The sequence below is a fragment of the Ammospiza nelsoni genome, chromosome 21, assembly GCF_027579445.1.
Source record: "Ammospiza nelsoni isolate bAmmNel1 chromosome 21, bAmmNel1.pri, whole genome shotgun sequence".
Lineage (NCBI taxonomy): Eukaryota > Metazoa > Chordata > Aves > Passeriformes > Passerellidae > Ammospiza > Ammospiza nelsoni.
In genome coordinates this window covers 5,582,382-5,607,236 of record NC_080653.1, presented here as the reverse complement: position 1 = coordinate 5,607,236, position 24,855 = coordinate 5,582,382, and the positions used below count along the sequence as shown (strand labels likewise).

The 24,855-nt window shown below is 49.5% G+C and overlaps 1 protein-coding gene across 1 annotated transcript in view; it reads right to left on the bottom strand.

Moving 5' to 3' along the window:
• Positions 1–24,855, bottom strand: part of CUX1 (cut like homeobox 1) — a 272,558-nt gene that overhangs the window by 1,465 nt on the left and 246,238 nt on the right. The window contains exons 15-22 of the mRNA XM_059487090.1: positions 11,380–11,516; positions 10,371–10,437; positions 8,873–8,985; positions 8,126–8,242; positions 5,866–5,949; positions 5,154–5,210; positions 3,103–3,183; positions 364–428 (exon numbers count right to left, since the gene is read on the bottom strand). Of these exons, the coding sequence (XP_059343073.1) occupies positions 364–428; positions 3,103–3,183; positions 5,154–5,210; positions 5,866–5,949; positions 8,126–8,242; positions 8,873–8,985; positions 10,371–10,437; positions 11,380–11,516 (721 nt within the window). The remainder of the gene's footprint in view (positions 1–363; positions 429–3,102; positions 3,184–5,153; positions 5,211–5,865; positions 5,950–8,125; positions 8,243–8,872; positions 8,986–10,370; positions 10,438–11,379; positions 11,517–24,855) is intronic.

Sequence of the window (24,855 nt, the reverse complement as noted above, 5' to 3'; positions counted from 1 at the left end):
GCGCCCCAGGGTGCTCGGGCAGCCCAGCACCGATTCCAAGGGGTCATTCCTTGAGGATAAGCACTGTGCTCTGCTCCAGCCATGGCCAGCAGGGAACTGGAGTCATGGCACCCCTCAGGTCTCCAGGATCATGTTTATAAACCTTTATTATAAACCTTTATCAGGATTCCTCGTGGGCAGGAGAGGCTTTGGAGAGCACCCAACTGAACACAAGCGGTTGCCCTGTTCTGTGAGCTTTTTCTCTCCCCTTCCCTCACTGGGTTTAAAGCCCAATTCCCTGGCCTTGTTTCCAGCACTGGGGTACCCAAAAAATCTGCTGCAGACCACCAAGCCCCCCACCAGCCAAGCCCTGTCCTCACTCACTTCTTAGCACAGAAGGCAGAGCAGTCCCGGCCCACGCTCTCACTCCAGGCAGTTTTGTAGAGCACCTGCAAGGGAAGGAATGGGATCAGCTCTGCTCTAGGATGGGTTGATCCCATCTCAGCCCCTCCTCACGGCAGCCTGTGCCAGCCCAGCCCTGCCAGCCCATCCTGAGAGGCACCTGTGACATGGGTGTGCAGTGACAGGACAAAGGAATGGCTTCAGACAGAGAGAGAGCAGGTTTGGATGGGATATCAGGGAGGAATTCCTCCCAGGTTTAGATGGGATGTCAGGGAGGAATTCCTCCCAGGTTTGGATGGGATATCAGGGAGGAATTCCTCCCAGGTTTAGATGGGATGTCAGGGAGGAATTCTTCCCAGGTTTAGATGGGATATCAGGGAGGAATTCCTCCCTGTGAGGGTGGGCAGGCCCTGGCACAGGGTGCCCAGAGCAGCTGTGGCTGCCCCTGGATCCCTGTCAGTGCCCAAGGCCAGGTTGGACAATATTTGGAGCAGCCTGGGACAGTGGAAGGTCCCTGCCCATGGCACTGGAGGATTTTTAATGTCCCTTCCCACCCACACTGTGACTCTGTGGTCACCAGCGTGGGGAACCCCAGTGTGCTGCAGGGGCTGCCCTCAGGATGGTCAGGATGACCTTTCCCTGTGGGTTATTTTTACTGGGACAGTGCTGCTGTGGCTGGGGTGGTTTGGGAAAAGGCTCAGGGCTGCACATGGATGGAGATGTATTTTTGGAACAGCTTAAGGAAGGTCAGTGCTTGGCTGGGCTCCTTTTTACCTTGGTGCCTCTGTGTTCCCATTGCAGAGCCGAGGTCTGAGGAGGCAGAGCTGAGGCTTGGGAGGAGGGAGAAGCTCTCCCATCCCCAACTGATTGGTATCCTTGGGGATTTGTAAGCTGTTATCACCAGGGAATCCCTCTAACCACCAGCAAACCCAAAGCAGGGTTAATTGAGTTAATTGAAGTCTCCCAGGATCAGTGGCAAGGATGTCACTCCCACTGTGGGGATGGAGGAGCAGGGGCTTCCTCCAGTCCCTGTGGCACACACAGCTCATCCCCAGCCAGGCAGTGCTGGATTTCAGGCTCTTTTGTGTCTAGATGATGTAAGATCATTCCAGCCATGTAATATTTATGAATTTTCCTTTTTTTTTTTTTTTTTTTTGGGTTAGAGCTTTAAAGTTTAATGGTGTTTAACTTTTTATTTCCTTTACTCCTTTCCTTACCAAAATAACTTTGAGAGCAGGACAGAAATATTGTTCTGATTTGGCTTTCATCTCACTTCCTCGTTTAATTATTGATGATTTGTTTGGCTTTTTTTTCCTCCCTGAAATGACAAATAAACTCCCAGAAACTGTGCAAGGATACAGGAGAGGTTTGCACTATGACAAACTCCCAGGAGATTTGGGCTGACTAAAGCCTCCACTCCTCCCAAACCTCTCCGCTTTCAATCCTAATGGGAAAACTTGAAAACCAGAGAAAAATGGAGCCACAGGGCATGTCAGGAACACGGGGAGAGCCAGAGCTCATCCCTGGAGAGGCAGCAAATGAACTCCACTGGGCAGGAGGTGAAGGATGCACCCAGGAATAGGATCCACATGGTCTAGAACCAGGTAGTGTGGGCTCAGGGGTGTGCATTTTATTCCTAAAATCTCCTATGGTATTAGATTCGTCATAATTAACACAAATTTTGCTCCCCACTGAGCAGAGACTTGCTTGGCCTCTGTTGTGTTACACATTAAACTCCTGGCATGGCACCACCATGACCCCACGGCTGACCCCAGGAACAACAGGAGCACACAGACAGCTCCCAGCTCCTGCCCTTGGGCAAGCCTGTGCCCACCCAGGGTGGGATTTCCACCCTGTTGCTGAAGATTGCAATGCAAGATGTTTTCTATTACCATCTGTATGGCAGATTATCTTTGTCAGGTGGGCAGTTTGCCTTATCTCTCTCTTTGAGTGACCACAATCACTCCTCCCTGGGAGGGGACATCTGCTGATAACAGCCATTGAATGTCACTGCATGGCTGATAAGAACCACAACATCCCATTGGGAGATGTGAGCCCAGAGGGAGGAGCCAAGCATTCCTACATGGATATAATCTGGAGGTTCTGGAACACCAGCACAGCTTTCTCCACTGGATTCCCCAGAGGAACAGCAGCTGCCTCTTCTCCCACTGGATCTTCAGAGGAAGAATCCATCCTTCTCTACAGGATCCCTGCTCCAGCAGAACCACCCCTGACACTGCAGGAGGGCTGCAGCCACAATTCCAATGGCACTGCCACCAACACCCTGACCCACAGGGTGTCAGGTTGAGTTCTGACTCTGTCAGTGTTGTTCTAGTGTACTGCATTGTTTATTTTATCCTTTTATTTTTTTTCCTTTCCCTATTAAAGAACTGCTATTTCCTGCTCCCATATTTTTGCCTGAGAGCCCCTTAATTTAAAATTTATAGCAATTCAGAGGGGTGGAGAGGGTTTACATTCTCCATTTCAGGGGAGGTTCCTGCCTTCTATAGCAGACTCCTGTCTTTCCAAACCAAGACACTCTGTGAAGCCGAGGGGACATCCCTTGGCATGTCCTTGTCCCCCTCTGGGCCTGCAGAGCCAACAACACTGCAGCTGCAGTGCTCTGGCTTGGCACAGCATCTCAAACCAGCCCAAACTCCCCCTGGAGGGGAGCACAGGCTGTTTTATCTCAGTGTCCACCCCTGTGGGCCATTTCCTCACCAGGAACACGAGGCAGTGCAGGAGCAGGGTGTAGAAGAAGGCCACGGTCCGAGCGGTCTTGTTGGACAGGATGAGCCGTCCCTGTGGGAGAGCAGAATGGAAAATCCCAGTTTAATGTGGCTCACTGGGAACCAGCTCCCCCAAACAGCCCTGGAAAGACCCTGGCCAGCACTGGGAGCTTGTTCCTGCCAGACCCTGCACAGACATGCAGGGAGGTGGTGTTTGTGCCCAGCTCTGAGCAGTGATGCTCCTGCAGAGTGGCTGCACAAAAACCTCAGCTCTCAGCCCAAATGTGCCCAGACCAAGGTGGGTTCAGTGTGGGCTTTCCCCCACTGGAAACACTTCTGGGGGTTGATTCTGAGCTCCTTCAGCCCAGCTCTCTCCAGCAGCTCTCCCTGCTGCTACTGTGCCAGCCCTGCCTTGGTGCCTGCTCCTCAGAGAAGCCCTGGCAGTAATTAAGCTTTGCACATTTTTAATTCGTGAGCTCAAACAACTTTGTGATTTGCAGCATCCCCTCGCTGCCTCCTGAGCAGGGCACTGGAGCCAAGGCTGTGCTGGTGCTCCCAGAGCTGGGCCCTGCTGTCCCTTGGCTGAGGCTCTGTGAGCTCTGTCCCCAAGGGTTTGTTCTCCATCCCAGGAGGCTGGAAACCTGTGGGGTCAGGATCAATCTCCCTCCATCCCTCATTTTGGAGATGCCACTGAGCCACAGCCATACCCTGCTGATGCCTCAGCCCTTTTGGCACTCCACACCAAATCCCAGTGGGAAAACCTTCGCGCCCATCCCTCCAAAAGCACCAAAATCAGGAGCAGCAGAGGAGTGGCTGGCACAGGACGGGTCCTGCCCTCCCTCACAGCCTCTCTTTATTCCTGCTGTAACCCAGGGACTCATTATGGACATAAGCACATTCCCCGAACACCAGGCAGGCTTTCCAGAGCTGGCATTAAAACCCACAGATCTCCCACCAAACCCATTCCGGGCTGGAATCATCTTTGCTATTCACGGCCACGGTGGAGGCTGCTGGAACAAACAAGATTATGTTCTTAAATATTCCCAAGGAAGAACTCCCCTAAGTAATTTTTTTTTTTTTTGTGTGTGAATGCCTTTCATTAATTCTCCGTGGTGCTGGCACGCCACACAATCCATATTCATGTTGGCATTTGCTTGGTTTTTATGCAAATTGCAGCTCTGCCTTTATTACAGGATATCTCTGTGTTCTGTGCAGCCCCACGTTCACCTCCCTTGTGCTGGAGAGCTGGGGGTTAACTCAGCCAAAACCCCATCCTGAGCCTGCTGCTAATGCCACAAATTCCACTAGAAGTCAGATTTCCTCAATAATTTCCACATTTTTAGCTCAGGAAGTTCTACCCTAAGAGATGGCAGCCTGCAGGGGCAGCAATCACCTCTGTGGCTCAGGCAAGGACCCTCTGCTGCTGCAGACACCACAGCTCCCCCAGGATTTCCCCTGATGCTTTTTTGGAAGGAGAGCCAGAGCAGGAAGGCTCAGGGCTTGGGAAGGGGTTTTTAAGGAGAATGCAATGAGCAGCCAATGTGTGGAGCAGAGATCTTCCCTGGACCCTCTGCAGCTCCTCACACTTCTCCTCCCCACATGTGTGGGGTGCTGGGGGTCTCTGGGGGTGTCCCCTATGCAGGAGGCTTTGCCCTGGCTGGGGGTGCAGCCCTGAGCCCCACAGCATGTCACAAACCAGAGGAGAGGTGCTGGGAATCATTGAATACAATCACAATTGTCTAAATTGGAAATACCTCAGAAATCCTTGACTCCAACCAGCACTGCCAAGCCCAGCACTGAACCCCATCCCCAGGTGCCACGTGTCCCTGCCCTTGAAATGCCCCATGGATGGTGATGCCACCACTGCCCTGGGCAGCAAGGGAGGGAAGGGATTGCTCCCAACCCAAATTCCAGCATGGCCAGTGTGCTCTGCACCCTGCCCAGGACAGCAGGGATGCTTCCCCTGCCCCAGACCCCATTCCCCTGCAGGCACTGGGCTGAAATCCCCCCAGCTCCCTCAGTGCTGGCACAGCAGCCACTCACCATGCTCAGCGTGGCTTTGTCCCAGGGACTGAGGCTCAGGTACTTCCTCTGGCGTTCCTACAAGGAAACCATACAGGATTTGGAAGTTCAGAGGCCAAATTTGGGGTTTGCACAACATGGAAGGAGCTGTGTGCCCCAGGATGGTCCTATTTTCCCTTCACCCCCATGTCACAGTCATCTTTTATGAAAAATCCTTTCCTTAGGATTTTTCCTCCTGAGAAGCTGAGAGGCCTCAGGAACAAAATGTAAACAATGATTATCTGCTGCTGGGGAATGCAACAGGTGCATCTGTGATTGGTCTCATGTGGTTGTTTCTAATTAATGGCCAATAACAGTCCAGCTGGCTCAGACAGAGAGTCCGAGCCACAAACCTTTGTTATCATTCTTTCTTTTTCTATTCTTAGCCAGCCTTCTGATTAAATCCTTTCTTCTATTCTTTTGGTATAGTTTTAATATAATATATATCATAAAATAATAACTCAAGCCATCTGAAACATGGAGTCAGATCCTCAGCTCTTCCCTCATCCTCAGACCCCTGTGAACACCGTCACACCCCCAGCCACCATTGGGGCACAGTAACTTTGATTTATTTGTTTTTGCTTTCGAAAGCAAAGGACATCTGAGTGTGTTTCATTCTATCAGAGCTCCCTGGAGTTCACGTGGCCATGACAGAGGGGCTGGTGCAGAGGGAGGTGCTGGGAGCCTCTCATACCTTCCTGCTGAAGGAGGAGAAGGGGTCCAGGCGTTCCTCGTACTGGGAGGAGTAGCGCTGCTCCGTGTCATCCCTGCTGCTGCCCTGGGGGAGCAAAGGCAGGGTCAGAGCCACAGGGACACCCAGCACAAGCACAGAGCCCTGGGCCACCCCATTTGGGAGAAAACACCCCCAAAAAGATGGAGCAGCACAGCCCAGAGCTGACCCATGGGGCTGACATCATCAGAAAGGAGAAGCACAACAGGAGCTGTGGAATGAAGTCCTTTCTTCATAGGATTATGGAATGCTTTGAGGTTGGTTTGTCTCAGTATTTTGGGCCCTTTCTATGAAATAATTGCCACCTGTGTCCTCCCCACAGTGCTCACCTAGGCTGCTGCAAACCCTACCCTGAATTCCTCTGCTGCTGGGCCAGGCAGGAGGGAGACAGAGGTTTAGGAGGAGGAAATCATGGTTCAAACACAGAGCTGTTAAAGGCTGGGAAAAGGGCAAGGAAAATTAAGAAAACGCCTTGAAAGAAGGGAAATATTTGGGTGGGTCCTGACAGGATGGATTTTATGCTTCTCCTGTATAATTCCCCTTACACAGCCTTGCCTACAGCGAGCCCAAGGATGCTCCTGCAGCCTCCCTGCTCCTCCTTCCTCCAGTGTTGGCTTATATCTCAAGAGTTCTATTATCATTATGGTGCAAGGATTCCATATCACCAGTTTTGTACCTCCTCAATGTTTCTGGTAGGCAGCTCCTCTAAGCACTGCCTGTTCCTGGTCCTTGCAGCAGCCATCTGACTCCAGGTCCCGCCAATCCACTCTTTTATACCACGGTTCTTACTGGCTACAGGTGTGGCCTGTTAACATCAGGCTTGTTCCTAACCTTTAGTAATTGGTTCAGCTGCAACTCTTTGGGGGATAAGATTACATTCTATGCCACCTTCATTTACCCTTACTGCATCCCCCTACACTCTCATTGTGGAATTTGCTCCTCCAGCTCTGCAGGAGCTGCAAATTCCACATCATTCCTGCCCAAACCCAGCCTGGGAAGAGCCCATGCTGCAGGATCCTTGCTCCAGTGCGGATTCCCTGACCCAGCACGGCACCCCTTGCTCTGCACTCCCCAAGGCCTTTCTGGACCAGTTCCTCCTGCAGACAGCCCTGCCTGCTCCCATTGCTGGTTGTTACACCTCTGTGTAAACCTTTAGTAAGGCCTCACACGCTGCAACCCGACCCTGGGGTCAGTGTGATGAGCCCAGAGCCCGATTTAGGGGCGAGGAGCTGCCCCAGCCTGGCCAGTGCCGTGATCTCTGCTGAGTATTTTTAACGTGTCACATGTCCCATTAGGGGGTGAATTATGCAATCCCCTGCCACGCTGCCACGGAGGGCTTTGCTCTTTAGCTCATGGCCATGGCATTCAGGGGTTGCCTTGTGGCAGAGGATAAACATGGAGATGATATTCCACAGGAGAAAGGAGAAAAAATGTCAGAGGGGACGACCGGGCGTCATCCCGGGCACATAAAGAGAGGCACCAAATAAGGTCCCTCGAGCTGCAGGAGTTTCCCAGCACCAAATGCTATTAAAATATCCCTCAACAAAACAGATCAGTGCAGGCAGCACAGGAAGGGGGGAAGGAAGGCAGGGAATGGGTGTCCCCTCTGTGAGTGGCATTTCCAAGGAAAGCCCGAGGCCAGCAGAGCCTGGCTCTGACAGGGAAGGGCTGGCAGTGGAAATGAGACTGAGCCTCCTGCAATCCCCCAGGGAGGAACTCCTGAGGGACAAAGCACGAGCAGAGCAGGCTGCAGCAAAGTATGGTCCCCCTTCCCAGCCTTCTCCTGGCATTACTGGGATGATTTTGGGCTGGTTCCTTCTCTTTTGTCTTCTGGCTGCTCAGGGAGCAGCTCTCTCTGCTGGGTACAAGAAGTGGGACAGGATGAATTATTTTTCCAGGCTCTGCTGCAGGGGTTTATTGCAGGAGGTCCCAATTTTTTGGTCAGGCAGAATTATCCCCACCTGCCAGCAGTGAGCATCAGAGGGGGGTGTAGCAGCTCACTTAGGGAGGAAATTTGGGTTTCTGGCTTTGAAGATGTCATAAGATTCCTCAGCACAGTTCTACACTGCCCTGCTAGCAGGGAGAACCTTTCCCACCCCAATTATCCCCAACTCCCATGCAAGCTGCACATTGGAAATGTGCAATTTCTGTGTCTGGGGGCTGCCTGCTGTGTGAGCCCAGCCTGAAGAGAGACAGACAGACAGACAGACAGGTGGACACTCACCCGGCCAGGGTAGCTCTGCAGGAACTTGATCTTCTCATAGAGCTTGATGTTGTCAGCCCTGAGGGTGTCCAGCTCGCTCTGCAGGGCGTGCACCGTGTGCTGCAGCATCCTGTTCTCCTGCAGGGTGAGGGGACAATGGGACCCTGACAGGGGGATCTGGGACATCCTGACAGGGCTCAGTCCCCTTCACCCCAGGAATCAAACCCCTCTGGCTTTGAACTCAAACTGCTCCCTAATTAAAACTGTCCCAGCGTGGCAGAAGGGGCTCCCAGTCCTGCCCAAGAAGGGCTGGGGTAGCCAAGGTGGCTGAGGGGGCTTTGGGATGGGCTGTGGCTCCCACAGGAGGTGCAGGCACAACCAAACAGCTTGGAAAAGGTTATTTTGTGCTCCACTTCAATGTGTTACCCCAGAATGTATTCTATGTATGCTTTCTCCATGGCACCTCCAAACGCTGTGCCAGGAGCACAGGGACAGAGGGATAAATGGGTTTGGGTTTGGAGCTGCAGCAGCAGCAGGGAAGGGCTGGGGCAGGCTTTGCACAGGGACAGAGGGACACAGGGACAGAGGGATAAATGGGTTTGGGTTTGGAGCTGCCCTGGAGCTGCAGCAGCACGGACAGGCTGGGGCAGGGTTTGCTGCTGCCCACATCAGGATGTGTTTTCCTTTTGCCTGGCACAGAGCTCCCTGCAGGCCATCAGAGCCTCCAGCCCAGGCTGGGCCCCTGCAGCCCCCCAGCAGGCTCCTCACCCCCTCCAGCTCCTGGTTCTTGGCCCTGAAGCGTTCCCTCTGGCTGGAGATGATGGAGAGCAGCGAGTCCACCTGGCCCTCAGGGAATGGGGTGCCAGGGGGTGCAGGGTGACCTGTGGACGAGGTTTGGTCTGAGACATGACCTGGCAGATGCCCACCACCCACCCCAGGGGTGTGCTCAAGGTCCTTCTGCTGTGAGACCCTGGGAACACCCAAATCAACCCCAGATATTACAGCATGGACTGTTATTTATCTATATTTAATTTTTTAAATTTATTTTTGGGGACTCATCCTCAAAGGGGACAGGAAAACCAATTGCATTGTTTGGTGCAACCCATGGCTGTCTTTCCCTCCCCATCTCTGCCAGACTCTCTCCTCTGGCCGCTGCTGCAGCTGCAGCATTAAAATAAAACCCCAGAGCCACAATCCTCTCTCCCCTACCCTGACCCCTCATCCACCAGTAGCTTGCTATGCCCAGGACCCCCATTTCTATGCCCTGGACCCCATTTTTTGGGGTGTTCCACATGGGCTGCCCCCCTTGACGGGGACTCTGTGGGGCTGTGGCCATTCCCTGCCTGCTCTTCCTTCCTGGCAGTGGCACTGACAGCCAAGCAGAAATGTGTCCCCAAGGCCATGGACTCAACCAGCTGCACTGCGCAGTTATTCACAGAGCAGGATGGGTGGCTGCAGGTTGTTTAGCTTGGTGGGGCTGTTGCTGTGATAATGTTTATCTTGTGTTTTCAAAACCTTTCAAAACAAACCAAACCAAACCAAACAAAAAAAACCAAGGAAAAAATAGGGAAAAAAAAGGAAAGGAATTTTTTTTCCCCCAGAGGAGCAAGGAGTTGTTATTTTTTTTTTGATTCATTTTCTCCTGCAGACCTCAGTGCAGGCTGATGTACAGGAAATGTTTCACTCTGGCTCTGGAGGGGGTTTGGCTTGGGAAGAGCAGAGCACAGAGCTGAGGGGTGTTGGGCTCAGCCTGGGCTCACCAGGCCTGGCAGTGCCTGCTGCACCCCAGGAGGACACAACAGATGGGCAAACCCTGCCCGGCATGGAGAATGCCCCAGTGGGAGCCACCATGAGCAGGGATGGCTCAGGAGCTGCCATCCCTGGAGAGGTGACACCCCTGCCCATGGTACGGTGCCCCTGTTGTCATTATATTTATTACAAAGGTTCCACATTGTTGTCTCCGTATTGTAAGGGTCTCATAACCCTTCTTGGTGTTTCTCATGGGCAGCTCCTCAGAGCACTGACTCTTCCTTCTTCACAAAGCAGCCACTGACCCCAGTTCCCTTCCCAACCACCCACTCCACTCTTTTAGAGCATCTTCGTCTCACTGGTCACAGCTGTGGCCTGTTCAAGTCAGGCCTGCTCCTAATCTTTGATCATTGGCCCAGCTGCAGCTCCTTAGGGGTAAGATCACTTTCTACACCATCTTTATTTCCTCACATTCCATCCCCCCACACGTCCCAGCCCAGCCTGGCTGCCCCCTCACCGTAGAACTGCGCCGTGGCCTCCTTGATGGGCTCGGGGATCCGCTCCAGCCCCGGGGTTGGGGCACCCTGGGCAGCACAAACAGCAGAAATTCAACATTTCCCACCCTGCCAAAGGGGCCTGGGCAGAGCAGCCCCCTCCTGGGCCCTGCTGCAGCCTCGCCCCTGCTGGGCAGGCTCTCTGCAGGGATGAGGGGGCTGGGGCTCCACCTCAAACCCCAGCCCTTGCCCAGGAAGGGCTGGAGGGTCCCTGGGTGGCCCCTGGTGCCACCCCCTCCCATGCCAGCACCTCCCCATGGCACCCATCTCTGCTGGGTGAATTGTCAGAAAGAAAAGGAATAAACAAATAAACAAATAAACAAATAAACATAAACATAATAATAATAACAACATTTAGAATCATTAATAAAGATAAAAATAATTGGTAATGATAATAACCAGAAATTGGTAATGATAACAATATTAATAATTAATAATACTAATTTAAAAATAACTAATAATGAAATTATACTATAATAATAATAATAGTAATAAAGAAGTAGTATTGAATATAATAATAAATATCAATAATAAGGAATAACAATGTAGTAATTAAGAATAAATAATGATAATAAATATATACTACTACTACTACTACTACTACTACTGCTACTACTACTACTGCTACTAACAACCACCAAAAATCCCCCAGAAACTGAAAACAAGAGGAGGTGAACACTCTCCCATGCCCCCATGGGGCGGAGGGGAGATGCATCCATCTCTGCTGGGTGAATTGTCAGTAAGAAAAGGAAGGGAATGAATAATAATTAATAATAGTAAAATTAGTAATTAAGCATAAATAATTATTATACTGATTATTATTAATTATTAACAATGACAAAAGATTAATAATAATAATAATAATAATAATAATAATAACCACCACCCCCCACAAAAAGTGAGACCAAGAGGAGGTGGGCACTGTCCCCTGCCCCTGGGGATGCGCAGAGCCCTGTACCAGGGCCGTGGTACCTCAGCCTCGGGGCGTGGCACAGCAGACAGGGCCTGGATGGTGCTCAGGTCGTGCTCCAGCTTGGCCACGAGCTCCTTCTGGGCAGCCAGGCCGGCCACAGCCTCGGTCAGCTGGATCTGCAGCTCGGCACAGCGCACTGCAAAACAGAGCAGGGCTGTCACCAACCCCAGCCGAGCCAGGGGACACCAAGGGGCTGAGAATCCCCACCTGAGGAGCTCAGAGCAGCTCAGGGCAGCACCCTGCTCTGTGCTCATGGCTGGGACCACAGCAGCAGTCCCTGCTCACTCAAGAGCTTTATCGTTTGATTTCATGTTTTTAGGGGTGTTATGCTTTTAAAGGACTTGTTTTTTAAGGCTTAGGGTGGTGTTATGGGTAGCAGGATGAGACACAGGGTAGGTTTTTAACTATCTTGTGGTGGCTTTTACTGCTGTGAGCACGCAGTGCTTGCTTACATAGCAGTTGGACTAGTTATTAAAGAGAAGGGGAAAAATAAAAAATGTTAAACCATGAACCTTTCCATCCTGTGGAACAACCTGTCAGATGCTTCAAAATGAGCAAATGCACATTTGCCATGAAATGAAGGCATTCAGTAGCATTTTTAATACGTGTCTGGAGTAGTGTGATGTTGTTAATTTAATCTGGGGATGCCCGGGCTGGGCACAGTCCCAGTGCCACCTCCCAGTGCCAGAGGCAGCTGCCAGCGCTGGCACAGCTGTTCAGAGGCATCACCCAGGTGTTTTTGGTGCCCTGGGAGGCAGAGTGGGGGCACTGGAGAGGGTTCAGGGAGCTGAGCCCAGGCCTGGTGTGCCCAGGAAAGGGGATGGAAGAGGGGATGGAAGAGGCTGCCCTGGGGCTGGCAGAGGCTCTCACAGGGCAGGTGGTGGAGCAGGGGCCTGGGGCAGGGTGGGGACCCCCCAGGAGGGGCTCGGGGGGATCAGTCCTGCCCCAGGCACGGGCTGGGCTCTGCAGCCCCCGGCGTTCCCGCTCTGCCAAGCCCGTACAAAGGATCCCTCTCTGTTCCCAGCTGCCCCCCAGAGTAAAACCCACACCCTAAACCACAACAGGCACTGCTGGAATGCTCCAGGAACAAAACAAAAACCTCTTGTTCCCCTCACATAACCCCAGATGAGCCCAGATGTGGAGCAGTGAAGCTGCAGCCCCGCAGGGCAGGCCCTGTGTTCCATTGGCAAATCCATCCCAAAACTGTCCTGCAGCAGAACTCGACCTGGTTCACCTTTCCCCTGGCTGCCAGCAGTGTCTGTTGTGGTTCTGCTCAGGGCTCTCCCTGGCTGGCAAACCTGCTCAGCTCCAGGTTCAGAGCTGGAGTTTTGCACTGCCAGCACCTCCACTGTGGGGATGAAGGATCCATCCCTCTGTGCCTGGATCTCCAGGTGGGTCAGAGCTTGGGTCCCATCTGTTCCAGTCCCTCCCTGATAATTCTGTTGTAATTATACCCCTAATTTCCAGACAGCTGGAAGGCAAAAAGATTTCCTCATTTATCAACAGCCAGGGAGCAAGAAGTGCAGGGGTTGCTGCAAGGGCAGGCTGTCCTCATGTCCTCAGGGCTCCTGCCCTCTGTGAGCCTTCAGACAAGGGGTGCACAGCTCAGTTCCTGCCCTCCCAGTCCTGCCAGGCTGGGAAATGCTCCACACAGCCAGAAACCAGCTGTGGAGGGAGCTCCTTGCACAGGGAGGGATGCCCTGGCCACAGGGCTGGGATAAGAGCAGCAGTGATGGAGGCTCAGTGATGCCCACAGGGACACTGCTTTCCCAGGAATCAGGGGCTTGGCTGGTGCAAATTCCCCCTTTTTGGTAGCTGTGGCACCTGGGGACATGGCAGTGATGGAGTAAGGGTGATCTTAAAGGTCTTTTTAAGCTAAACAATAAGAAAGACAATTACTGTGTTGGTGTAATGGAATCTCAGAGCCCCTTTCATTTCACCCCCTGCCATGGCAGGGACACCTTCCACTGTCCCAGACTGCTCCAATCCCTGTCCAACCTGGCCTTGGGCACTTCCAGGGATCCAGGGGCAGCCACAGCTGCTTTGGGTCTCCCCACCCTCACAGGGAATAATTCCTTTCCAATCTAAACTTAGATTGGATAAATTTCCTTCAGTTTAAAGCCATTCCTCTCCCCATGTTATTCAGAAGCACCAAGCCTCACTGCAGGGAAAGAGAGGTGGCATTGCTTTGAACACAACACATGGATTTATTTTTTCCCCCTGTGCATATTTGCATTTTAGAGCCCCCAATCAAAGACTCAGGATGGAGCAGAAGTTGTGCTAAAGGCACATCCCACTGGAGGTCAGTGTTTCTCCAGGAATGGGGAATCCCTGCCTGCTCCAAAACATGGGTGGCCTGATGCAAAATATTTGCATCAACAAGATTTGGAAAGGAGAAAACCTCTTCCCTACAGTTAATTATTCAATTGGCTGTCTTTTAAAATGGCATTAAAATGTAATTGGGAATTATTGCTGGCCAAACATGGGCTGGGGGCTCAATTCTGCACGAGGCACTGCTGAGCATCCTGCCCAAGGTTCATCTCACCAGGAGCTTACCTGGGGCAGGAATTGTTCCCTGGCCTCCCACCCTGCCCAAAATCCCCTGCAGAGCTGAGCTTGGAGCCTGCAGGAGGAGACCCAGCTCCTGCACCTCTCTCTTAAATGATCCTTCTGGCTTCTGAGTTACAGGGACTGAGCTTTTTCAATTTAAGAGAAAAAGGGGTCACCAAATCTCTCGGTTTTAAAGGGATCCTTTCCTTTCCTTTCCTTTCCTTTCCTTTCCTTTCCTTTCCTTTCCTTTCCTTTCCTTTCCTTTCCTTTCCTTTCCTTTCCTTTCCTTTCCTTTCCTTTCCTTTCCTTTCCTTTCCTTTCCTTTCCTTTCCTTTCCTTTCCTTTCCTTTCCTTTCCTTTCCTTTCCTTTCCTTTCCTTTCCTCCTGCCTTGGCCCTGAAACCATCCATGGAAACAGAAAAGGCTGGAGCAGTGTCTGACACTGAAAGCAACCAAACAGAGCTTCCCTCTCATCTCCCTGTCAGTGTCACTCCTCACAGCTGGATTTTGGGGTTTTATTTTTAATCATAACTTTCCCCTTTTCACAGGGGCCGTGGCCACCCGCGGGCTCAGCACTTCTGTGCCAGCGACTCTTCACCTGCAGCAGCAGGAGCAGGGCAGCTCAGGCACTGGATCCAGCAAAAGGAACCTGCCTTTGTGCTCCCCGAGCTGCTGAGCCCTGCTCTGACCCCTCTGATGTGCAAATACCTCAAAGGGAAGAGAAGAGCGACTGCAGAAGGGAATGGGACAAAGAAGGTGAAGTCCTGGGGAAAATGGGTTTTAAAGCAAGTAGCTTTAGCCTCAAACTCTGCCAGGTGTGGGGTTTAAAAGCCAGGCCTGGCATTGCCATGGCCTTGTGAAGAACGGAGCAGAAGGGCAGGGACGGGGCAGCCCCACACTGGCAGAGGCTCTGGTGCCACCCTGGCACAGACAGGGCTGGTTCCCTTTGTGATGCACAGGAAATCAGAAGCTGGGACTGGACTGTTCCCACCCCTGAAAGTGCTGAGGGCTGGAAGGGGCTCTGAGCAACCTGGCCCAGTGGGATTTGTCCCTGCCCATGGCAAGGGGTTGGGCCTGGTGATGGTAAAGGTTCCCTTCCAACCCAAACCATTTAATAATTCTATGATACCCTGCCAGACTCTGAATGAATCCTCAGAAAGAGCCTCTGCTCAAAGAAAATGCTCTATAGAAATGCCTTTTCTGGGAATTCTGTGTGCCCAAGGGGGGATGAATATTTCAGGAAACAACATCAAGGACCTGTATGGACAGGCCATGTGGTGGGACACACAGTGAAGAAACAAAACCCAAAATGAGAATAAAACACTGACACGAGTCTTACACTTGTGAACAGCCCAGTCAGTCCCTTGCCATTCCAAAGCTGCAGGTTAAACCCTTGAAGTGATTATTAAGAGAACATTCCTGGAGTGCCCAGGCTGGTGGGGCAGAGCCTGGCAGATGCAGGAGCTCATCAGGAGTGCCCAGAGCCAGAGCTGCCACACAGCAACAGCAACTCTGACTCCTGGAACAGGCCCCAGCAACTGGGCTCCCCTGGCAAATCATCCAAAATAAACAGCATCTGTTTTCACAGATGGAGAGAATTAAGACATACTAGCAACTTAGTTTGAAGTTATAAGGCCAGACATAAATAAATGAGAGGCAATCTTTCCATAAGATGGTGGCTTGATTACTGAGGATACAGACAGATGAATAAATCACCTTGGGGTGAGATAGGCTGGAACTTGCTGCACGTCCATGGGACCAGGGTAACTGCTCATGTGGATCCTCAGAGCCCCGAGGAAATGAGAGGTGAGTGCTGTAGCTGAAGGGATAGGGCTGGGAGCACACACATGGGCAGCTACGGCAAATTAGCTGATGCTCTGCAAGTTCACACCCTGATTTGCCTCGTGGAACTGTTTAATCTCCCTCCATTTACTGTCTGGCCTCCCTGAATTTACATAATTGTAAAAAAAAAGAAAAGAAAACAAGCTGAGAAGTGATGTGGCACGCTCTCTTTGAAAAGTCAACTGAAGTGCACTGAACGCCACTACTTCAAAGGTTTGAAGTCTATTTTATTGACTGGAAGGAAGATGATGGTGAGATAAGCAAACCTTGGAGTGCCTTGGCACCGAGGCTCAAAGCTGGAGACTCACTCAACACAAACAGGGGTGTCTGAGAGTGCCAGGGTGAGGAGCAGGAGCCAAAGGAAGGAGCAGGAAACTGGGTCTGCCACGGACCCTTTGCTTTTCCCAGCTCTTTCACATTTCCCCGTGCTGGACAGTTACATCTGAGTTGAAATCATTGCTCTTCTCCATGAACAAAACGTGCCAAGACTTCTTGGCACTGCTCTGCAGGAGCCTTTCCAAGCCAACAAAGTCTTACCTCCGGCTCTGCCTGATGCCAGAGCTCCCAAGGTTTACACATAAACTCAGGCCCAATTTCAGGCTCTTGAAACACTTGGCATTTGGCTTTGAAGGAAGTCTGGAAAAGGCTGTTATTGCCCAAAGTCCTGCTTTGAATCAAGGGAGATGACTCGACCTTGACCCTGCTCTTTGTAGCTGCAGGGATGAGCAGCACTCGATCCAAAGGCTGCAGATTCAGCCCTGCATGTACAAAGTGATTTTCTCTGCCTTCTTTGTTTGGTCTGAGAAGATGCCAAGGCAGAAAGATCTGAGCCAAAACCCTTCCTGCAACAGGGAGGTTGTCAGAGGCCTTTCACCATTGCACAGCTTGATGGCTCCAGCTCTGTCTTGACCTTTTCATGGTGAGGGACAACATTTGAGGGACAACATTTGAGGGACAACATTTCTGCCTGGCCAGGGTGTGTGGGAGTCACTCAACCCACCTCAGCTTCATGCAAAGCTTTTTCCTTGGGGCCACCACTGCTGGGAGCTGTCAGCAGGCTGAGGAACAGGACAGGGAGCAAGGAATGATGGAAGATTTCTTTCTACAAGTCACCAGACCTCTGTCTGTGGGCTCTGAGGTGCAAACCTGCTCAGAAATTAAGGTTGTAGTGCAAAAGCCCAGCTGAGCATCTCACCTCCCACGAGGCAATGAAAAACCAGTGTCATTGAAGGGAATGTACTGCTCCAAAAATGTCCCCAGAGTAAATAAAGACCAAGTGCTCCAGAGATCTCACCAATGCAACAGAAACACAAAGGAATTGGGATTTTGGGACTTTTTAAAGCAACTTTTGTCGAAATCTCCAGGGAGGGAGGAAAGGTCAGGCAGACCTTCCAAGAGTTCCTGAGTAGCCAGAATTCCTGGATTATTAACCTGGGAATCATCTCAGGCTGCAAAGCTGCTTCTGGGCTGTCCTGGCCCATCTGTACCTGCCAGGAAGGCATTCCCTGATCAGACCCTCTGCAGAAAAAGCAAGGAGAGGATGGAATGAGAGGAATGATGGCAACTCTAAAAGCCATCTGTAAGTTCTAGCCTGATCTCCCTGTCTCCAGGCACAGGTGCCAGGCTTGGAAAAGCTGCAGGAGTGCAGAGATGAGGTTCCTCTGCAGATAGAGTTGTAAGAGAAGACATCAGGACCATCAGTGAGGTCCTTCAGGGATGAAGGAAGGACCTTCAGAAGATGAGCAGCTCCAGACAGGAAGGAATGGCCCTGGCACCAGTGAGGGCAGCAAGAACGGCCCTGCTCAGTTTTACTTCCATGTGCTGCCAAAGACGCAAGAGAAAACTGGGACAAGGACAGAGCAGACCATGTCCAACACCCTGAGAACAACATTTGAGACTTATCTGCCCAAGTGGCAAAGGAAGCACAAGGAAAAGCCCCACTGTCAAGCTCATCCCAACATCAGCATCATTCTGAGCTCCTGCTGCCCTCTCCTCAGTGCCAGCTTGGAAAATGCTCTTGGGGAAGGGAGAAGGAGCCACCAAAGTGCAGCATGGCAGGACGAGGGGGGATGATTTTCAACTAAAAGAGGGTGATTCAGGTGAGTTCTAAGGAAGTTGGGTTTTTAATGATGAGGGTGGGCAGGCCCTGGCACAGATGCCCAGAGCAGCTGTGGCTGCCCCTGGAGTGTCCAAGGCCAGGCTGGATGGGGTTTGGAGCAGCCTGGGACAGTGGGAGGTGTCCTTTAAAGGTCCCTCCCAACCCAAACCATTCCATGACTCTCTGGAGGCTCCCTCCTGTCACAGACACATTTTATGGAAAATCCTTTCCTTAGGATTTTTCCTCCTGGGAAGCTGAGAGGCCTCAGGAACAAAATGTAAACAATGATTATCTGCTGCTGTGGAATGCAACAGGTGCATCTGTGATTGGCCCATGTTGATTGTTTCTAATTAATGGCCAATCACAAGGAGCTGGCTCGGACTCTGTCCAAGCCACAAGTCTTTGTTACAATTCCTTCTTTTTCTATTCTTAGCCAGCCTTCTGATGAAATCCTTTCTTCTATTCTTTTAGTATAGTTTTAATGTAATATATATAATAAAATAATAAATCAACCTTCTGAAACATGGAGTCAGATCCTCATCTCTTCCCTCATCCTCAGACCCCTGTGAACACCGTCACACCCTCCCACCTCTCTGGGTTTCTCTGCCAGGTGAGATTTCTTCTCCCTCCCCTGCTCTTCTCCCTTTCCTTTCCACATTTTGAGGGCCTGCTGGGAAGGGAACGTTTGAAGGATTTCTCCTTCCCCTTCCTCCTGGCCCAGCCACTCCAAAATAAACAGCTCCCAGCAAAGAAACCCAGCACTGCTTAATAAATTCACCCTGTAAGGAGAGAGATTTCATACAAGAAGGGATTATTTCCAAGGGTACTAAGATAATTACATGGGTAACTTGGAAGAGTTCAAGAAAACAGTTTGAATTTTCTTATCAGTTTCCCATAGCTTGGAGCAAAAAGAAAATAAAATGCTGTGCTGTAATCAAATCATGTTTTCTGAAGCCCTCTGTTGGCAGGTACACAATTCCTCCACCACTTCCATTAAAACAGAAATGCTGAGGAGGAAATGACAGCATTTCCAGATGGAAAGAAGTGGGGCTCAGAAGCACCCACAGCTCCTTACCTGGTGGGAACATGTGAAAAATATCCCTTTTCCCACTGAAACCCAACCTGGCTCTCGCTATGGTGGAGCAGAACCTTGGCACTGAGGTGTGAACTCCCTCCTGCACCAAGGATGCCACAAACAAGGACTTTCCCCATCAATCCAGCAAATCCCTCCAACGTTTCCTATGCAAACCTCACCCACCCAGCCCCAGCAGGAACTCCCACCGATGTCCCAGTTCAAACCAGTAAAGGTCTATGGGAACACACAACATAAAATTTTTCCAAAAAAGAGAATTTTGACATTCTTTTGACGGGCTGCCCCAATAAAGTTATGGTGGGAGATCCAACTATCTCCATGGAAGGCCATAAATATCTGCTCCTGACCTCTCTGATGATTCCTTGTGGTTTCCTTCCTTCCTTCCTAACTTCCCAGAATTAACTTTTTGAGATTTAGGCTTGAGAGAACCACCTGGCTTTATCCCAAGATGCGAAATTGTGAGCTGCTGTGAGCCTTCTCCAGGGCAGTGCTGTCTCAAGTTTAACACACCCTTTGCCTATGACCACCTGTGGCATTTTAGGAGTTTCATGCTGATACCACCTGAAGGAAAGTGCAGGTTACAAATACACAAATTAACCTACCTGAGGCATGGCATTTTAAAAGTCTAGCTGTTTAGCATCAGGTTTTAAAAAAATTATGGTCAAATTATACACAATAATACCATTTATAGCAATCAACAGTTGGACTAGTTATTAAAGAGAAGGGGAAAAAATAAAAAGTGTTAAACCATGAAGCTTTCCATCCTGTGGAACAACCTGTCAGATGCTTCAAAATGAGAAAATGCACATTTGTAATGAAATGAAGGCATTCAGTAGCAATTTTAATACATTTTGAGGAGAATTCCCCCACAACTGCAGAACTGAAGATGGCAAAGACACAACGGGACACCAACATGGAACAAAGTGGGGTGGGAAATCCCAGCCTGACTCTGCTCTCCAGCACAGAACCACAGCAAATATCCCACCTGGCCCCCCAAAACTCCTGTTCCACAGGAGACTCCAAATGGGGGCTCAGGAGAGCCTGGTAGGAGAAATGTGTCAGGGATGTTCTGCAGGAGATGGTGGAAAACAAGGTTATTGCCCCAAAATAAACTTCAATTCACAAAAAACAGACATGAGCAAGGGAAAGAGAGCACCCAGGTAAGCACAGACACACACACACATCCTCTGCCTGACACCCAGGGCATCCAAAAAATTATTTCTTCCACTACTTTTGAAAACACAATCCCACCGACAGATTCCAGCATCTGTTCCTTACCAAGCCCCTCACTCTGTAAATACTGAGAGTATTTATAGGAACATCCCATAAGGCACTTAATGAGGAATTTATTTTCCTGTAAAGGACCTGTAAAAATAAACAGTGAGCCAAATAGCTGGGAAAATTCTTTGACATTTTCATTTCTGAGACTAAAGCATTTCCAACCTCAGGTAACTGACTTTTTTTTTCCTTTTTAATTAGTTGATATGTTGCTGTGGTGCTCAAAACAATTCCCCTCGGCAGTCTCAGACCCCAAATATGCATTTTCTGTCTGTAAAGCTGGGTGCCCACCTCACACTGACTGGATTTCACTGAGCATTTTGCACATCTAACAGTTCAATATTTAAGATACTGGAACCACACACACACTCCCCACAGAACTGATACACAAAAAGTAAATTTCCCTCCCCTGGCCAAACACAAATCCCACCAAAGCATCCCTGTGATCATCACCAACACCAGAAGCACAATGTAAATGTTTGCTGCTTGGACTCAGGTCTCACCTCAATAAAAGACAGCCCACACGGAATTGTGTTTGTATAAAAGATATTTACTTCAATTATCACACCTAGGGTGCTAGTGAATAATAATAATAATACATCGTGTGAGTTTCATACAGTGATATTGCTTCTCCATATCATATAGGGACCGTTGTACAGTGCTGAGAACAAACATTTTATGGCTAAACCAAACAAAGACAGAAACAATGCCTCTGCTGACGAGGGAGCGCTGCCCTGCACTGCCAGCCAGATAAACTCTTACTTTTTTATGTTTAAACAAATACCAAGAAATAAAATGTTACAAAAGATGAGTCACAGCAACACAATGTGGGCTTCTCAAAGCTACTTGTACAAAAAAAAATGACACTTTTTTTCTTTTTTTTGGTCAATTGGGTCTTTGTGAGGATCTTTTTTTTTTTTTCTTTTTTCTTTTTTAAAATCCGTGATTGTGAATATAACAAACAAGCTCTAAAAACATCTAAGACTTAGTGCGTTACAGAAAAAATATAAAATACTGCTAAAAATGTAAGACACCACAATACACTGGGGTAAAAACTGAGCTTATTATTAAAAAAAAAAAAAAAAAAAGTTCTCAGGAAAAAGTACACCACTTTCTGTTCGAGTTCATCTTGTGCTGTGTTAGTAGTCGGGGCATTTCCAAGGTCTGCCCATTCTCATGGCAAGTAGTTATTGCACAAATGCAAAGAGTTAATTTTTTAATTAAAAACAAAATAAAAATGAAAAGGGACATGAGGGAAACAATTAAAAACAAAAAAAAAAGAAAAAAAAAAAAGAAAAAAAAAGAACATCCCCCCCTCCCCAGCCTCCATCTGCTTTGGGATCAATGTCCAAATTTGTATGTGTGACATTCTCACAGCATTTCCAGCAAGGAATGGGAGAAAATGCTTTTCACCACAGAAATGCATAGAGTATTCCAAGAGGAACAACCTTTTGTTTGGCAGAGCTGATCCAACATTACACTAGGGCTTTCTTTACTCTCATTTTCAGTTTCTTTTTGGACTACACCAGAAGGAAAAAGAACCTGATGTGGGAAATTCGCCGGATGGTTTTTTATCTTTAAGTGGGACACCCTCGAAAGGCAAAGTGCAAATTTGCTTCCCAAGCCACAGAAGTGCCCTGCAGCTGGCCCAGCACCTTCCCTCTGCCCATGCCAGGGGACTGGCACAGCTGGAGCCTGCCCATCCTTCCCTCTGCCCATGCCAGGGGGGAATGGCACAGCTGGAGCCTGCCCATCCTTCCCTCTGCCCATGCCAGGGGACTGGCACAGCTGGAGCCTGCCCATCCTTCCCTCTGCCCATGCCAGGGGACTGGCACAGCTGGAGCCTGCCCATCCTTCCCTCTGCCCATGCCAGGGGACTGGCACAGCTGGAGCCTGCCCATCCTTCTCCTGCCTGGATCTGGGGCTGCTCTGCTGCTCCCCAGGGCCACCTGGCCAGGGCAAAGCCTGTCTGGACACAGCAGCACAACTGAGCCACCCCTGTGTGCCACACACAAAGCACAAGGTGGATTTCCAGAGCTCACACCAGCAAAAGTTGCTGCTGCACAAGTTTGCCTTTTTTTTTTATATATATTTTTTTTTCCTTGACCAGCTTTTGAATGAGAAGGAAATCAGCTCTGAATTCAGAAAGTCAAACATATGCCAACAAAGATGAACATCACAGGAAACCAGTCTCTCATTTTAAATGAACACTTGTGAGTGAATTGCAATGTGCTCTGACCAGGGGCTCTGTGTCTTTAGCAAATTCTCAGTAGAGGCTCTAGGAGGCTCAGGGTATTTTCTCTCTCTGTATATTTTAAGTCTCTTCTCTCACAACTGAGGATTCTTATTCTCAGTCCTAAATTATTTTAAAAACTATTTAAATAATATTATTTATTAGGCATTTAGATAAAATACTTTTTTTTTCTTAAAAAAAAAAAAAGAAAAAAGATTGCTCTAGAAAACACAACTGGGGCACAATGATATGGATACTATGAGCCAACACCACCTGCTCCATCTCTAGGAAATCCCAAGCTTTCTCCAACATCCATTTAGGGGACAGCAACCTGGTTTAGTGGGGAATCCCTGCCCATGGCAGGGGGTTGGAACAGGATGAGCTTCAAGTTCCCTTCCAACCCAAACCAATGATATGTAAATACTCCTGTTGTGGTTCTACCCAACAAAAAGCCAAACCTCAAAAAAGAAACTGTTACAAATGAATCTCATCAATAGGAAATCTTGGATTGTTGTCCTAATCCCAAAGCACCTCTGTGTATTTCACCTTCTGATGCTGCAGAGAGAGCGAGCTCGGGGAGGGAGGGCTGGGGGTGCCTGCTGTGCACAACCCCAAACAAACCCCAGCTGGAATGGCTGGACAGCCTCAGCCCAGAGCCAGCAGGGCCCTGGAGTGGCAGTGGGGACAGCAGCTGTGACTGATGGCACAGAGGAGCTGCCACGGGGGTTTCCTGGACACTCACACACCTGTGAGAGCTCTGTGAGCATCAACTGCTGGCTGATGGCTCAGTCCTGTCCCAAGAGCTGCTGGAAGGAACCCACAGGGATTTTCTTTCCCCCCAGGAGTGTGAATGGCCCTGAAGGAGAGCTCACCCTCACTGGCTGTGGGACAGGAACCCCCCAGGCACAGCCCCAGAGTTTCTATTGCACAAAGACTCCTCACACAGTGCTGGATGTGCCTGGGGCCAAGCACCTGCCAGTGCTCCACCAGTGTTTGCTCCCCCCAAAAATAAATGAAAAGAGTCTGGGAATGCTGCAAGCCAGATCACTGTGCTTTAGATTATTCTCCATGAAGAGATTAGGAAATAAGGCACATAGCTTTCCAAGTAGAGAAAGTGAAAGAGTCAATTCCAGGAAGCAAATCCTAAAGACTTAATGGGAAATGTGGCAACACACAGGATTTTTGATGATATGCCTATGGAGTGAAAATAAAATCATTTCAAGCTCGACTAAAACCTTTCTCCCACAGAAAAAAAAAGGAATGACCCATGAACTCCATCTCTCTAGAGAAGGTGAGAAGGAAATGGAAGCCCTGATCAAGGAAAGGGAAAAGTACAATGCAGATGTGACCTTGCCTATTCCCCACGCTCCTCCTTTCCAAACCAGATGCTCAAGTACTCCCTGCATCACCTGTGCCAGCATCCAGAGGTAACCAGGTCCTTTGGAAACACTTTTAAAGCTAGTAATAACTTACCCACATATAAATAACACATCAAAACAGCACAAAGGGTCCAACACAAGCTAATAAAAGCCAGGGAAGTCTGATTGAAAGACTGATTGCAAAAATATTTTTCCTAGTTACTTGGAGACAAGATTGTACTTCAGAGCAAGTCAAGTGCCAAGTTTTATTTATTCTCTTGAAAGCACAGACACTCACCTTCCAAGAGGAGCTGCCTAACAGAAAATTTCTACCTCATTCCTACAAACACTTGAATTTTCAGCTAAGGGAGAGCAAGGCTGAGCTGCCTGCTTTAATTCTATACTTGGCTTGAATTTATTTCATCAGCTGGTTTTGTGATTGTTTTAAAAATGTCTTTACTGTCCACTGTACATTGATAAAGGAGAGAGCACTACACACGTGCAAGTATTTGGGATATGAACTTCCTGCAGGAAGCCAAACCTACAGACAAGGTTTGACCCCTCCTTTCCCATTCCTTGGCTCTTGCACATCTCAGACCCTTGGGATCATTTTTATGTATTCTGAGCATGATCTCCCCTGTCCTCAATAGCTAAACCCATGCATCTCCAGCAGCCTGGTCTCTCCAGTGGCTAATCCCCTCTTTACAGCAGGGAATGGATCTGACAAGGGGGGAATGGCATCCTCTGCCCATTAAAATACATCTTGGTTTTAAGCCTTTGCTCACCTACATCCCAAACGATTTCACAAATTTGGCTGCAGTGATTCTGCTGCTCCATTAAGACCAAGCACACAAATGCTAAATACACAGAGGGGCTTTTCCACCCTGGAATGATGCACAGAGACACATTTCACAACTCCCAAAAATGCATAATAATTACCCTCACAGACAGAAGAGAACACAACTCTTCTGCTTGCTGCTAAGAGAGAGGCTGTGCTGTTGTGACACTACCAGGAATTACACAG